The 17939-nt window shown below is 32.7% G+C and overlaps 1 protein-coding gene across 1 annotated transcript; it reads left to right on the forward strand.

Moving 5' to 3' along the window:
* Nucleotides 1-7574: 7574 nt before the first annotated feature.
* On the forward strand, nucleotides 7575-13189 carry LOC100780897 (beta-galactosidase 3). The gene is made up of 19 exons (XM_003548817.5): nucleotides 7575-7898; nucleotides 7995-8090; nucleotides 8194-8306; nucleotides 8564-8630; nucleotides 8720-8812; nucleotides 8954-9097; nucleotides 9331-9419; nucleotides 9505-9610; nucleotides 9698-9785; nucleotides 10104-10222; nucleotides 10306-10470; nucleotides 10635-10813; nucleotides 10905-11014; nucleotides 11094-11203; nucleotides 11356-11466; nucleotides 11546-11659; nucleotides 11748-11950; nucleotides 12053-12389; nucleotides 12585-13189. Exons 1-19 carry the CDS (start codon nucleotides 7731-7733, stop codon nucleotides 12717-12719), a joined length of 2547 nt encoding a protein of 848 aa, XP_003548865.1. The 5' UTR covers nucleotides 7575-7730; the 3' UTR covers nucleotides 12720-13189.
* The last annotated feature ends 4750 nt before the right edge of the window (nucleotides 13190-17939 follow it).

Raw genomic sequence — 17939 nt, forward strand, 5'->3', positions numbered from 1 at the left:
TAAAGGTCCTCGCAGTCGCTTATCTCCGATGCTTAACCCCTCATCACACCCCTCACCATTCTCGATACTAAGTGGGAGAAGACAGCTTCGGGAAAACAATTATTAGTCCTTGTTCAATGGAAGGGATTATTTCCGGAAGATACTACATGGAAGAAGTGGGAGGAGCTTAAGGAGAACTACAACCTTGAGGACAAGGTTGTTTTGGATGTTCGTGGGGATGTTATGGAAGGGGAGCAGAACATGGAACATTATGTAGCAACAAAACAAAATACAAAATCGAAAGATGCAGAAGAGGCAGCAAAAACAGAACATGCAGAAGAACCAAACAAGGAAGAATGCAGAAAGTCAAAAAGGGAAATGAACAAGCCTCAGTACCTGGAGGACTATGCACTGAAGTAAGGATGCACTGACAATAGTCTTCTAAAAACAAAATATCCCAAATCTTTGTGCCGTTAGATATTGTCTCCTGGTAGCATTTTGTTTTTCCTCCAAGGCACTGCCAAAATGTGTTAAAAATTTTCATCCAGAATTATATAAGACATCTATAAATATGAGAGGGATGTAATTCAATCAACACATAATAATACAAAATTTCCTTTCTTTTCTTTACTTTGCTCTGGAGGTTCTAGGCCTTATGCTAGAATTGCTTGTGTCTGTGACCCACAATAGCAATCCATTTCCAAACACGCTACAAGCATTCAGAAAATGGAAGCGCACATTCCTTTGGAAGCTTGCTTTGTCCACCATGCACAAGCAAGGGAAAATCACACTCGCCCCTTACATATTGATGGCCACCACAGTTTTGGGAAACTTTCCTTTACGCGCCCAATCTCGTTTTCCTCCTAGATTTACTCTTTAATTCTTTGGGGAAAATGGTATTTTTCCCTTCCCGAAATTCATTTAATATTTTATTATTCATTGAATTATTTTAGAAAACCTATTTACACATCAGCAAAACTTTTATTGGCCTTCTATTATACAAATTAGCAATTACTATGGCACTTACGACTAATAACGTGGTTTTCCATTTTTACTTAATAGAGAATATTTAACAGCATTCATAACAGAGACCAAAGTTGGTCAATTTTCATAATATAAAAAAGAAGACAAGAACTAAAGTAAAAATAAATGAGGAACTAAAATTAATTTTCCCAACATTTATAGAACCTAAAACATATTAAGACAAAAAATGATAATTCAAATGTCTTATTGGTGGAGAATTATATTTATAGGTGAGATTATATGATATGAAAAGCATTTCATCCAATTAATTAATTTAAAAGTTATGTGAACATTGCTCAAATAGACATAATAATCAACATATACATGCATGGAAATGAGAAATTGATAGCTAGTCATAAAGTGGGTGACCAACAATCAGATAGAGAGTATGTTAGACTAAAACCTAATTAAAGCCCCCACTTCATTTGGGATCCAAATTCTAATCTTCTTCCGCTGTTCCCGCCTTTGAACAATGTATAAAGTTGAAAATAAGAGGCAAAAAAAAAGTGAAAGAAATCTAATAAAAAATAATGTACTAAATAGAATTCTGAACACCATTAGTGGAGCGGAACTAACTGGGTGGTTTCCTTGAGACAAGCAAACATGGTCCCAAGTGGGGGCTTCTTGATGGATATTATGACCAACCAAGCAACCACAGTATCCTACCACATTGGTTGACTTTTCTTTTTTTGTTTAAGATCATATATAGTAATTTTTTTTCTTTATATTAAAACTAATTCTACTTGAGTTGTGTAGATTATTATAAACGATAATTTTTTTCTAAATATTTAACACGATTACATATTAAAAGTTAAATCCAAAATTATTAATTAAATTTAAATAATTTTACACCAATTAATTTACATACTATTAGGGAATTTTCTAGTGATCATAATTTAACGTGTGTTTGGATACATCAAATAATCGATTTGAGTCTAAAAATTGAGTTATCATCGTGAATTTTGAGAAACAACTGTATTATTTATGCTTTACCATGAGATTGGCCACTATTTGTTTCACCTTATTGTCACCCCAAACGCGTAGAAGCATGTGAAAAGTGATTATTCAAGCCGAAATGGATAATTATAACGCAAAATATGATAATATAACTAATTAAATTATAGGGTAATTTGCAGGCACATGTACGACCGCACCATACTTTAGCCTTTCTTATTTTTGGCTTTTTACTGTTTTTTGTAAAAGTGAAGATTCGTCTTCGTCTATCTTTACCTCGAGCCAAGATACTCAGTACTCACCACAACCTACCTAGAAGAATAAAATGACAATGACGATTGAAATCAAGAATCATATACTATAACTAAAACTATACTTAATTAATTAGTTAAGTGACGTAATTGTATTGTACCGAGTGTGTGCCTGCGTGAAGGTGAAGCACGGATACTCAATTTTAGAGTTATTTATTTATTTATTTAATAGGTAATGTCGGTAACTCAACGTGCAGTTAATTTTACATTCATTTCCAATATTCTTGTAATATTAATCAGGCAATAAATTTTTGTGAGTTAATTAATTAATCAACGATTTAATTGAGAAAACTAAAATAGAATAAGGTTAAATAGATTAAAATAGATAAAGACAAAAAAAACATAAAGGAGAAATAGAGACAAATCGTTTATACATAAATTTCAATGAAGATAGCAAAATAAAAGCACATAAAGAATAAAATTTGGTTTGAAAACTTAATTCAACGCTAAAAACACAAAACCCTTTTTGGCCCCCATTCAATCAACAAAAAACAAAACGCTAAAAACACAGTTTCTTAAAAAAAGAAAAAACAATTCAGCAAATGAAATGTTAACAAAAGTAATAAATTGTATTTAAATTTTTTAATTTAAAATTCAGCAGAAAAATAATTAAAATCTAATAAAAAATTATTTCTACGAATAATGTGACATTATGCGAACGATTCAAATGCATTAACCATTTTTACTCAATAACTTTTTTTTACTTCAACTTGTTTCCAGTCACTTAATGAATAAAACTTATCTAATATATTTGTTCTATTGTATTGAACATTAAATGCTAATTTTAAATGCCATTTACCATTTAAAATAAAATAATTTCTTTTATCCAGCACTTAACATTTCGAACAAATATAGCGGAAAATAAATGAGCTTTTGACTATATTAATATTAGGGGACGAATCTATGCGTTGTATCTTGCTTGAATTTTACCTTATACACAGACGAATAGAAGTAGCCAAATAAAAAACAATAAGACAAACAACTACCACTTGCGTACTTGAGTAAAGATAGATCCTATAGTACGTATTCCGAAACACACAAGAATAAACAACTTATTTAACTTTTTCCCTTTGTTATTATTATTATGGTGATAGGTGTTAGAAAATTATGAGGACAAAAAAAAAGGAGGTAAGAGTTTGGTGTTATTTAAAGCTCAAAAAAGTTGGGCTTGATTGTGTTGGTGGTTCTTTACACTAATTCATCCCTCTTCATTTCTCTTTCTTTATTAAAGCAAAATTCCGAGCAATATGAATTGTGCTGAGCAATAAGGTATGTTTGAATTGAATTTTCTACCAACTTAAAGGAACATCTTCTTATTGGTGTAATGCATTTAAGAATTCTCATAAATTCTAACCCAAAATGTAAGTACGAGCGAATGTTGCTACTAAAACACTCGACTGCTTGTGCGATGTCCTTTGCTATAAATTAGAAAATTAACATTTGAAAACCAAGTTAAGATGCGATTGTGTTGATACAGTAGAGTATGATTTTGTTGTAGTTGTAGAAATGATTTATTTATTGAGAGAATCCGTGTTCCATTTTTTTCATATGCAAAAATTCTTTGGTCCCTGACTAAGGATAAAAAAAAGAAATTAAGATGTTATATTGTAGATTTTGATTGATAAAGAGCTTCAGCATTATTTATAAACTTTATGGAGTTCTTTCTATATAAAATAAGCATTGTAGGCCTAATGAGTATAGCTTAATTGCCAACACATGCTGAGTTTGTAGGGAATGTTTAAGTTAGATTCTTAGATAATACATTTTTGAAAAGGGGATAAAACTTTAAGTGTGACTAAATTTTAAAACGAGAATTTAGTCTTATGTTTACGTTTTAATTATGTTAGGATTTACGTTGATCAAGTGTAACCGAATCATAGTTGTAGTATTGAACTGAAACTCAAGTCATCTCCCAAGGGAATGGTGCAAGGATGAATATTTAAATTAAAACATTTCGGATATATATATTTTTGTGTTTTTATATTTTAAACTACCTAAAACTAAAACTAATCAAAACAAAAAATAAAAGATATATTTTCCTAGAGAGATTAATGTGCTAAAAATTTAATAACAGAAATTAAAATAAAAGGTAAGAAGTTACTTGTTGATGTGATAATAATTATAGATGGAAACAATATCGTTGAGATGCTAAGATTGCACTCGGAACCTCCCTATTTGCTACAATTCATCACACTTCTATGTCATTATATCATTTATCTCCAATTCACTAATGTATTCTATTCCTAATCACTTAAGTGATAGACCCTAAATCACTTGTCTTGATTCCCAATTCCTTAGCAAATCAACACAAACAATCAGCATTATCGTTTGGGAAATAGTGAGGCTTAATTAAGATTATTATATCTTTAAAGATAACTCCAATTAAGTATCTGATTTAGTTTGGGTTTCAACGAACTCACTAAAGTGCACGTCAATTCCTGAAATCATCTACAAGGTGCGCATGCTCACAAAGCATTAAGTATAGAAGGTGAATAATGAACTCAAATAATATATTAATGTGAGAAATTACATCAAACATGATTCAATCCTTTCGCCTCCTAGCTAAGAAAGACTGATCACTCATGAAATACAAGAAGAGAGAAGAGAAGATGATTTTTCAATAAAGGATGGTGTGTAGAGGTGTTTTTTGTTGTTGTCTATATCTCTCTATTTATAGAATCATAAATGTATTTAATAGAAACAAATAATCTTCTTAATTTACAAAATAATATAATCTATATAAGAAAATTATCTCTTCAGCTAATATACTCTGTTTTAATTGTTGCAATTATCTTCCAAGTGATTTTCTTTATTTATTTTCGAACAATATCTTCATAATTATTTATGTTTTAAATTAATTCAGTTTTTAAGCTCCTTTGTTTGAGTTGGCTTAAGCAGCCTATACATCGCTTGAGCAAGGCTATCTTGTAAAATTATCCAAGTCCTATGTAAAAACTCACAAAATCATATTAAAAACATTTAAAATCATAATTTCCATCTAAAATATATTAAAAACGGAAAACATAACGAATTTGATTTAAAACAAGACCTAAAGTGTATTATAATATCAAATAAATATCTCAATTGCATATGAAAATACGATAAATTTGACGTTTATCATCTCATAATCGGTCCAAAGGACATAGCTTATGGAGATATCCCAAGATCTACCAAAACGTCAAAAACTCTAATTATAGTGATTAAAAAAATAAACATTGTAAGTAGGTGCACAAGTAACACCCCAACTTTATCTTATACTACTACTTTTATTATTTTGTATATATCTTGATCTAATTATACATATATACATTAGTTCATATTATTATATTTTTCCATCCAAATTAAATGATTGAACACAAGTGATTAATATATTAAAGTTAAGGTTAAATTATTTAAATAATACTTAAGTTCCATCCTTGACAAAAATAACTTTTAATTAAATTTTACTTATTTTCCAATCAAATTTTAAATTAATTAAAATCTCATTTTAATGAGAAAACAATAGTTAAGAAAAAAAAAAATTCCCCCTTCCGTTATATTGGAATTCACTATGTACTCAGTCAGCCCCTGAAAACGAATTGTTTATTTTGTACTGTAGTATTATAGCCGTATTTGATTGCCTTTATTTCAGGATTTCATCAGGTGCCGGCTGCTAAAAGATTCCGAAAAATTAATTTTGAATCATAATCAATCAATTAACAGTAACGTGTATGCATGCACGCACAGCAGAGACGTTCTAAATTCTAGTGTTGCTGACTAAGTTTCATTCAACCTGTGCCAACTAAGATGAGCAGATTGTAATTTTTGTTCTCTCGTATTATTACGTAACGTAACAAAAATATGAGATACAAGATAAATCTAATGATGAAAATAAAAAGCTTAAGAATGAAGGAAAAAAACAAAAAAAAAAAATTATGAGTTCAATTTTTTCACTGGCACATTTTTAATAAAATTAAAAAAATAATCTTTACTAATAAAAATAACAAAAATATGAAAGAAACTAATAAGTAATACCGGTGGAACAGTATTCATTTGAATAAACTTGATTCTGAAAAATAAATAAAAATAGATTAAACTTATTTAATTTAAAGTGTAATTAATTCACCAAAAACAAATTAAAGTGCAATTCACTAAATTTAATAATAGATACACTTTTTTTTTATACTGTTTCTTTCTTTGTATATTTTTTATACTGTAATAAATACACTTAATTATCTATTATGCACTTTAGAACTACTCACGAGTTGCCAAATCATACTTCCTCAGTATGAATGTAAACTAAGGACACCTCGTGTCCACATTTTCCTTTGACTATTCCTTAAACATATTCTAAAGAGAAAAATATTTGGTAAAGATCAAAATAGAATTAGATAATAAAATTTTATTTTTGTTTTATTTTGAGACGCGCGCATAAAAGAAATCAGGTTTAAAAACCTTTTTGTCCTGTAATTATATCAATTTTTATTTATTAATTTATGATTCTTATAATGTCTTGATTTTTTTTATCTTTTCATTAAAAAATCGTCAATATGACTTTGTAATTGTAAGTATTGTCATGTAGCATAGTCCGGTAGTACAAAAAACACTTACGTGGTAACAGAAAATAAAGTCACCTAGGTTTTTTTTTCTTTAAAGAAATTAATAGAAAGGAAAAAAGTTTATAGAGAGAAAAATAAATAAAAACTAAACACTGATATATTTATACAAAGAAAAATGCATTCAACCCCAGAAAATAATACTTTTTTTAAGATTTCATGTATCTTTTAGACGAAGTAATTTATATTTGAGCAGGATAGAATTAATGTAGAGGATAAAGCTCTTTTGACAGTAATTAACATAATTGTATATTTATAATTTGAAGTTGAGACTTTTGATTAAAATAAATAAAATAATATATATATAGTGTTTGAATTGTGGGTTCTAATCTATGTTTATGTTCAATCTTCGTTTTCAGAAAATATCTCATTCCTTGCTTTTACGTTGAGGTTGTCTCATATTTCTTGTGAGAGTAATTTTGCGGAAGATCCAAACACCTCTTAATAACAAACACAAAATTATATACAATAGTATTATGATTCTTTTTATATAATAATAATAATAATGAAATTGCTGGAACTAGCTTGCAAAATGCAAATCAGCTACCGAGGAATTTGGTATTATTGTTACTATGTTCAGACAACTACTCTACAAACCATTTTACTCGTTTTACCGCTACTCTCTCTTACCACTGTTACTGTCTTGCAGGTGTCAGTGTACTTTTTAGTGTCGTCGCAGTATGACACTTGACACTAGCTAGTTATAAATAAATTGCCTTCTTCTCCCAGCTGGAACCGAACAACACTTCTCAGGAATGGACCCTGTTCCTCTTACTACTACTATTACTGCTGTCACCCTCTCTTAGAATATCAATCACCCCACATTCGACATTTTCAATTTCTTTCTTTTCCGACCACATAGCCCAACATGGAAACAACCTCGTTTTCCAAATTGTTGTTCTTGTTCTTCTGCTTCTTCGCTTCGTGTTTGTCTTCTCACGCTTCTGTCACCTACGACAGAAAGGCCATTCTCATCAATGGACAAAGGAGAATCCTCTTCTCCGGGTCCATACATTACCCCAGAAGCACCCCTGATGTAAGCCTTAAAAAAAAAGCATTGAACTTTACGAGGTTTGATTTGATTTTCTAAGTGCTGTTTATGATTTGTAACTGTGAAACCGTGTCGGTGCAGATGTGGGAGGATCTGATTCTGAAGGCCAAAGAGGGAGGGCTTGATGTGGTTGAAACCTACGTCTTCTGGAACGTTCATGAGCCTTCTCCTGGCAATGTGCTTCTTCATCTTCACTCTCTTCGCTTTTTTTCTTTGGTTTTTGGACCTCTAATTTTAGCTTTTGTCCAATGTGTTTGTTTCTGCATGTAACTCAATTCAGTACAATTTCGAAGGGAGGTATGATCTGGTGAGATTCGTGAAGACAATACAGAAAGCAGGGCTCTACGCTCATCTCCGCATTGGACCTTATGTCTGTGCAGAATGGAATTTCGGGTAACCTTCTCATTTTCTAACATGCCAATGCAATTAAGGTCTTAAATTACGGTCGCAGTCGTGGTTTTGTTGCATTATAAATGCGGTTGATGCAGTCATAATTCGGCCACAGAGACTCTAAAAACCTTGATGTTGCGGCTGAAGTCAAGCCCTTTCTTGTCATTTTTCTTTTAGATGTATTTTTCTCTTTGCTTAACATTTTGTTAAAGTTTTTTATCTTAATATTTATCTATTTGGAATGCTGTTGTTATGTGCAGTGGATTTCCTGTTTGGCTTAAGTATGTTCCGGGGATAAGCTTTAGAACAGACAATGAACCTTTCAAGGTCTCATTTTTTTAATTTCCAAAAAGGTTTTTTTATTAGACTATTTGGTCCTTTTGAATTTTATTGATGAGTCATGAACCATGTTTCAGACGGCGATGCAAGGGTTCACTGAGAAGATTGTGGGAATGATGAAGAGTGAGCGGCTATTTGAGTCTCAGGGTGGCCCCATCATACTCTCTCAGGTGAACATCTGAGGTCTTTCATTTCATAGCATTTAATCTTCATTGCTTTCTCTTCATACCACTAGTGGCTATGACTTATGAGCTTTTCCCTCTAGATCTAGTTTGAATACCGATGCATTCACCATGTGTTTGTTATTTTAGATTGAGAATGAATATGGGGCTCAGAGTAAGTTGCAAGGAGATGCTGGTCAAAACTATGTGAATTGGGCTGCAAAAATGGCTGTGGAGATGGGAACTGGAGTCCCTTGGGTGATGTGCAAGGAAGATGATGCACCAGATCCAGTTGTAAGCATTCTCACTCTTTATCTTGAAAGCTGTATAATAGAAAATGCAATCTTCTGATATTCCATTAGCATGCCTTGGTTTTCTTTTTGGTTATTCTATGAATATTATGATTATTTTAATTTTCAGTGACATGTAACTTTAAAAAACTATAGAAAATTAAATGCAGCACTCAGACAGTTGTCTTTACTTCATTTCTTTTATTAAACTAATTTGTTTCATCTGCGGGGTAACAGATAAACACTTGTAATGGCTTCTATTGTGATAAGTTTACTCCAAATAGACCCTATAAGCCTATGATTTGGACAGAAGCTTGGAGTGGCTGGTAAGCTTTTTTTTTTACTATGACACTAAAATTTAGAAATGAGGAAGTGAAATATGGATGGCATGACTTTCTGTTAAATATGAAGGTTTACAGAATTTGGAGGTCCAATTCACAAAAGACCTGTCCAGGATTTGGCATTTGCAGTTGCTCGATTTATAATAAGAGGAGGGTCCTTTGTAAACTACTACATGGTTAGCTGGCTTAAAATGATTTTAAAAACTGATGACAGTGGCACCTACTCTTGTAACCAGCCTAACTAGTCTTGCATTTACCTATAGTATCATGGAGGAACCAATTTTGGACGAACAGCTGGAGGCCCTTTCATCGCTACCAGCTATGACTATGATGCTCCACTGGATGAATATGGTGAGAACTGAAAATTCTTTACCTTCTATGCCATCTGTACAATTTATTGACCTCATAACAACTAAACCAAAATTCTTCATGAATTCTGGCAGATAGTAGTAGTATGCTAATTAAGTAACACCAGTCACTACCATTATTTTTCTTAGAAACTTTATATGCATGAATTTTGATATGCCCAAAAACTTATCACCCTTCACTACATTGAAAGCAACTTATGTTTTCCTATAATGCTTACACTTTTGGGTATGTGTTTGTTAGAACAGTAACCCAAAACGTTATTTCTTTGTAACTGACTATTTCTGCAATAAAACATTGAAGGTTTGATTAGGCAACCAAAATATGGTCATCTAAAGGAACTTCATAGGGCTATCAAGATGTGTGAGCGAGCTTTGGTTTCAACTGACCCAATTATTACTTCATTGGGGGAATCCCAACAGGTTTTGACTCAGTTCAAAGTTATTTTGATTTTGACATGTGCATAGCTTGTCTACTGATCCTAGCTAACATTCAACATTTCCAGGCACATGTATACACTACGGAATCTGGAGATTGTGCTGCTTTTCTCTCCAACTATGATTCAAAATCCTCTGCTAGAGTGATGTTCAACAATATGCACTATAACTTGCCTCCTTGGTCTGTCAGCATCCTCCCAGATTGTAGAAATGTTGTCTTCAATACAGCAAAAGTATGCAGTAAAATTTAGACTTAGTTTGAAATCATCCTGTATTGTATTCAGCTATTGTACCCATGCCTCTTATGACACAACACTTTCACCTTCAACATGTCCATTCAACATGATTTAATAAGTGAAAATTTAGTCAAACCGATGAACTCTTTTCCCTTGTTTAGGTTGGAGTGCAAACGTCTCAGATGCAAATGTTGCCAACAAATACTCAGTTGTTCTCATGGGAAAGTTTTGATGAAGATGTTTATTCTGTGGATGACAGCTCAGCAATCATGGCTCCTGGTCTCCTGGAACAGATAAATGTAACAAAGGATGCAAGTGATTATCTTTGGTATATAACTAGGTAAGCCTGATCTGCAGCTAAGTGAAATAGTTTTAGAAACCATTTTGAATATATTTATTCTGTAATTCATTTTATGTATATGTTTCTGCAGCGTTGATATAGGTTCGTCCGAATCCTTTCTACGTGGAGGTGAACTCCCCACTCTCATTGTTCAGTCTAGAGGCCATGCTGTGCATGTTTTCATCAATGGTCAACTTTCTGGTAGGTAAATTTTCTTGTTTTTCAATTAGGCCTTTTTAGTTTATTAGTAAAAGTAAGCATGATGTATGTTTCAAACCAGGTTCTGCCTATGGAACAAGGGAGTATAGGAGATTCATGTATACTGGCAAGGTAAACCTTCGTGCTGGAATAAACAGAATCGCTCTGCTCAGTGTTGCCATTGGACTTCCTGTAAGTTTTTTCCCCCCTTTTTCCCTCTTTCTATGATTATGAAAGCCTTGTAACTAACTATGTCAGCTAATTTTGGCAAGAAATAAAAACATTAATAATGTCTCAATTCTTTTCCTTCTAATAACTAATATTATTGTATGTTGTTGTCAAAGAATGTGGGAGAACATTTTGAGTCATGGAGCACAGGAATCCTTGGTCCAGTTGCACTCCATGGACTTGACCAGGGAAAATGGGACTTGTCAGGGCAGAAATGGACTTATCAGGTTGCATACTCTTACTTTAGATACTTAAGTTGGTTCACTTTCCAAGAAGAAAATTTCACTAACATATGCTTTTAAACAGGTTGGGTTGAAAGGAGAGGCCATGGATCTTGCCTCTCCAAATGGTATCTCCAGTGTCGCGTGGATGCAATCAGCAATAGTTGTACAAAGAAATCAACCATTGACATGGCACAAGGTAAAATTACAGAGGAATGTGCTAACTTAGACTGAAAACAATAAACACTAGCTTTAAAACTGATGAAGTTAATCTGTAAACTGTGCAGACTCATTTCGATGCTCCCGAAGGAGACGAACCATTGGCATTGGATATGGAGGGTATGGGCAAAGGTCAAATATGGATTAATGGACAGAGTATTGGAAGATACTGGACTACTTTTGCTACCGGTAATTGCAATGACTGTAACTATGCTGGCTCATTTAGACCTCCAAAGTGCCAACTTGGTTGTGGCCAACCAACTCAGAGATGGTAACAATTACTAACATTGTAGCTTCTGCAACATTATCCTATTGGTGAATACAGTATAAGGCTTTGCATATCTTACATTACATATTGCACAAAATGTTTCAGGTACCATGTCCCTAGATCTTGGTTGAAGCCAACTCAGAATCTTTTGGTAATTTTCGAGGAACTTGGGGGGAATCCTTCAAAAATTTCACTTGTGAAGAGATCAGTAAGCAGTGTTTGTGCTGATGTGTCAGAGTACCACCCAAATATTAAGAACTGGCACATTGAGAGCTATGGTAAGTCAGAAGAGTTCCATCCGCCGAAGGTTCACTTGCATTGCAGCCCTGGTCAAACCATCTCTTCCATTAAATTTGCCAGCTTTGGAACTCCTTTGGGTACTTGTGGGAACTATGAGCAAGGAGCTTGCCATTCCCCAGCATCTTATGCCATATTAGAGAAGGTGATAGATCATACTCTTCATTTCACAATGCACTACATTTTTTTTGTTTCTTACATGCATCATCTTTCGGAAGCAATCATTTTTAAGGTAAATGTATTTGATCCATTGGTCACAATGCATTACATTACATTCTAATAATTGCTTCCTAGGAACATATTCTTAACCTGTCCTCTTTTTCTGTTTCATATATTTCAGAGATGTATAGGAAAACCAAGATGCACAGTCACTGTATCAAACAGCAACTTCGGGCAAGACCCGTGTCCAAAGGTGTTGAAGCGGTTATCAGTTGAAGCTGTTTGTGCTCCAACTGCTGCAAATTGGAGGGGTTGATAAGGGCAAGGAAGCACCCATTTACGTTTAGTGTGCAGTGACTTAAGTTAGACCGCAAGAAAAAGGGAACAACACAATAATAAAAGGAGCATAGTTAAAGGTTGTTGTCTAGTTGAATAGGTTGAGTGCCATAGTGTGAAAGTAGTAGCTATGTAACGAAATGGTGGTGGTGGGGTTAATGGGGCTTGCATGTATAAATTTTTCATAGTTAGATAGGTCAATGTGAAACCACGGGTCTGAAATTTGGACCCTTGTGTGTGAATTTAGAGTACCTGTCCCTTTCCTTTTTAACCGGATATGGGCACTGGTAAGCGAGGCATTTATGTTGGTGTGATTTGTGTTTCTTTTTTGTAACTTTGTATTAATTAATTAATGGATTGAGTCAGGCCACAATTCAGGTTCAAAGTTGGGAGTGGACCCTACTGTAACCATTGTCTGATGAGGTTTATAGAATTTCACTGTTTTGTCTACTTTCCCTCCCCAAGTAACTATGGTACTCGCTCGGGTGTCGATTATAAAAAGAAAAAAAAAGCATACTTAGCATGTATTAAGTAAAGACAGATGTTAACCAAGGTCTAAAGGACATTAATTAAAAAAGTTAAAGAAATATATTTTTATTGGAAGATAAAAAATTATGCTACTCATGATCTCTTATGATTTACACAATAAATATTTTTCTCTTTTACTTTTTTAATTCATGTCCTAAGTGCATTGATTAACAAAATTCTTAAGAAAACTAGTTAACTCTATTAAATTGTGTTATTTTCAATTAATCAATAAATATTTTTCTTAAGCTATCTTTCATTTCAACTTGATATTCAACATAAAAAAAGTTTTTAACCTTATTACATGAAAGGTATTTTAGAAATAGTAAATTGAAATTTTTTTATATTCAAAACAAAAAATAATAAATTTTTGTTGCTTATATTCAAGACTAAAAAAATACTCTTTATTCTTCGTTCAACCACGATGGTCATGCAAAATGCAATAATGTGACCTAAAAAACATTTAATTCATATACTAATATTGTCATTATAAAAAAAATTAATTGAAATAGAGTTGGGTTCAAAATTAATTACTCTTATTCAATATCTACATCCACATTCATAAACTTTCACAATCAAATTTAATGATGTGACAAACAACAACACTTCTAAAATCAAGAAATTCAGAATTTAAAGATGTCAACCCATGCACATAATATGATTGATGATGCATGACTCCCTACCCATGGTTCATGAGTGATGAGGAATTAAATCCCAATTTTAATAAGTAGGCCCAAGAGAAATTTATGCATAAGGTGATAACGGGTCGTGAATTTTTTCATTAAACTCAATGAAGACACTGTTACACGTGAATATTTTTTAAGCAAGGAAGCAAGAAGGAGAAAAGGAAAAGATTTTGGTCTAACTTTTTTTATTTTTTTATCTAAGAATGTTTAGAATGGGCCTACCTTTAAGTCTCATTATCACCATTGCACATAGGAAAGAAAGTGTTTCAATTGATTTCCATCTTATTTATAAGACTCGAATTAAAAGTTTTGTTGTCCTTTCTATAAGATACAATTCATAATGTTTCTTGTATTAATTATTTTTAGAGTAAAATACTCCTAATTAAAATAGAGGTTATAATTGCAAACAATTAAGAGAAAAGAATATTAACTAAATGAAGTACTTCTCTTATTCAATATGAAGTAGGTAATTAGGGCTTATAAATAGGACTAGATAGTGTGATAATTTATTATTTTGGAGTCATGCCTTAGGATTTGATTTTCGCATGCCACTGTTTGATACATAAGAAACTCAAACAAAAGAAAGATAAGGGGTTGATTTTGTTTAAGAAAAATAACCAAAGATAGAAAGATTATTGAGTCTTATTTAGTGGAAACCTTTGAGCAAGTACGTAAACAAATATAATTGGTAAAAAATAAAAATGCAAAAAAGGTAAAACATCATTTCCAATTTAATAATGTTCAATTGGAATCATTTTTCTAAAACATCAATGAAATAATGGATACACTATAACTCCATACTTTGGCATGCTCTAAGGACTTCCTTCACTCAGTTTTCATAAAGCATGGAAAAAAGTTGACCATGTTAGACAAACTTTAAATACCAACAATGTCTCTCCCAATTCCCTAACATGCCATAGACAAATTCCCACCATCAACCCAAATAAGAGCCAAATAATAGAAAAAACCAAACATAGGTGATTTGATAAAAAAAATCATAAGATTATTGCAGGAAAAAAAAACAAATGAGAAGAATCTTAGCAACACAAGTAACAACATAACCAAAGATAATAGGATTTGTAATGTAAAGACCCACCTATGGTATTGTTCTAGAATATTATAGCATATGTAACTCTAGTATAGTCTTTTCATGCAAAAACTAGAATATGTATTTTTTTCTCATACAATACATACAACTACACTATTCAAGTATTATCCAAGATGACATCATCAGATCCACATGTCTTAGAAAGGAACCAAATATTATTAGTGAACATAACTACAAGTTTCAAAAGAGTCCCTTTCAAGGGAAATATATAAACATAACAACCAAAAACGTTATAATAAAGCCCTAAGCTGGTCCCCTCTAACATTATATACATAATTAGCAAAGACAAGGAACTTGATTCCTAGTCTATCTTTTGGTTCTATATCTTCAAGAAGCGACTTGATCTCCTGCAACATTAGTATCATATGCTCCTGTGTCAAACATGATCATCACAGTCACAAAACATAGACACAAATGTAAGAGTAAACTTATATAAAAAGAGAAATCATACTAACAAAGAGATAAAGGAATAAAAATAATTTTAAATAAAACACTCATATGACACATTAATCCCATATGCATATGTTATGTTGACACGACTCCTAGAGATTTATTACAACTTTTGGGTAGTCCCCATATGCTTCATCCCTTACCATGACAACATGTTCTGATTATTCAGGGAGTCCCTTGAGCTAATCTTGTGGAGGTAATGTGGTTTTATTGAAATCAGACAAGTGTGGGTAATGGCTTACCTCTGTAAGGTTTGCATGACCTTACATATATAAGATTTCGCCCACTCGTCTAATGTATAGGCTCATTTCCGTTAGTCACAACAAAAAATCCCAACACTAGGTTTAGAGCCTACCAAGCACTCTCGCATTACGTGTCGACCCATATGCATATGACATGTATGCAAAAGCCAAACATGTTGTACAAGTCCATTCTCATTTATTACACACACTTAGGAATCCATCTAGTCATTCCATAACTTCAACAACACATGTACTTCTCTATCAATTTCACTATTGATCATATTCATTGCTCATTAGAAAACTATTTAATTTTAGAACAATATACCTACCCTTCTCACCCAACAAGTTCTCATGAATTGCTAGGTCTCACTTAGTGAGTCTTACAAAACTCCTAATTTTTTCCTTTTATTTACATGGCAGTGAGATTCGCTCGCCTAACGAGATTCAACAAAAATGGACTTGTTTGCCCAGTGAGAATCACTTGTCCAGTGAAACTTAGAAATTAAATAACTTTTTTCTCTCAATTTCTCGAGGTAGTGAGGCTTGCTAGCTCAGCGAGACTTCAAAATTCTACGGTTCAAGATTTAGCCTTAAAAAAGAGTAATCCAACCCCCAAACCCACACCGACACCAAAAATGACCAAATCAGTTTAAACAATCAATACTCATCAAACAAGCATCACAAGAAAAAAATATCAAAACTCCATGTAATAATAAATTACACAATAAGAGCTTCCCTTACAAAAAATAATCCCCTAGGGTTCCAAGGTCTTGAAGGATAAGGGTGCAAGGATGACCTTGGTGGTTCTCTGGGATCTTTCTCAACTTAGGATTCGAAAGTAGCTAATGTAACCTAGATCAGTCATCAAAACAAATCCAAATCAAGATTCTAACAAAGTTCCCAAATTAGAGCTCTTGAAAAGCGATGAATTGAGCTCAAGAAAACCAAAAGGATTAGAGGGGTGTTACTTACCAACTGGAAATGAAACAAAAGGCTATAGGATTCTAGGATTCAAAGCAACAAGGCTTCCATGGAGTGAATCTAAGCATTGTTAGCTCTTTAAGGGAAAGGGTTTTGAGCACAATTGGGAATGAAGAGAAAAAAAAAAAGAAAAAAGATGGAAAGGATTTGAAGTTTTGAACATTGAATGGATTAATGGAAAGGGATGACTAATTTCACTTTCTTATCTAACCCCTTTTTCTTCTATTCCCACCCTTTAGCTTCATGTTTTTGTGCTTAGACCTTGGGCCCAGAATTACCTCAACCCATTAACACCTATGTAACACTAAAAAAAATAATGTAAATATGCAGTCAACTAGTACACCAATTAACATAATTACACACTCAAGTTTTTATCTTGCAAACTAAAATAAATTAAGCACTTAATCACACAAAATAATAAAATAAATAAAAACAATACATTACACATAAATTTCCCCAACCAATATAACAAAATAATCAAACATAACATATTTAGTGTTTACAATTAGATTTGAGAAAAAAAATAAAAAGAAAGGAGAAGAATCTTACCAACACCACTAACAACATAACCAAACACAAAGTGATTCATAAATTTGACCAAGCAAAACAACAAAATAACCAAAGATAACTAAACACAGGTGGCATTTAAGCAAAACAATAAAATAACCAAATAACAAATACCAATCCTCAGAAGCTAAATAACTATGCACTCATTTATTTTGTGCAGTGTAGCTTTTTCACCCTCCTTCATCCTTTTTTTTTGGCCGCAACCTCCATTAACACCAAATACCATCATCACCCACAACCACTACCAAACACCACCACCACCCAAACACCACTTATCACCATGAACCACCACTATCATGCTCAGTTTTGGCTCAATCACCCGTTTCTGGCTAAGTCTTGGCAAGTTGTGGACTCAATTTTTGGCCTCCAATTGACTTTGCGACTTTGGCTAATTCATGGCTTGGCTAGGGAAAAAAATCCAACATCTTATACTTCCATCATTTTGGATGTCAATGTTTCATTCTAAACACTAAGGATAACTTGGAAAAGTTTGATTCTAAAAGTGACAATGGAATATTGCTTGGGTATTTTGAGACATCTAAGGCATTTAGAGTATACAACTCTAGAACCTTGGTAGTTGAAGAAATTATCCATGTGAAGTTTAATTGCACTAAGCTTGATAAGGAATTATCAAAGTTGGA

This window comes from Glycine max, chromosome 16 (assembly GCF_000004515.6).
Source record: "Glycine max cultivar Williams 82 chromosome 16, Glycine_max_v4.0, whole genome shotgun sequence".
In the NCBI taxonomy this organism is placed as follows: domain Eukaryota; kingdom Viridiplantae; phylum Streptophyta; class Magnoliopsida; order Fabales; family Fabaceae; genus Glycine; species Glycine max.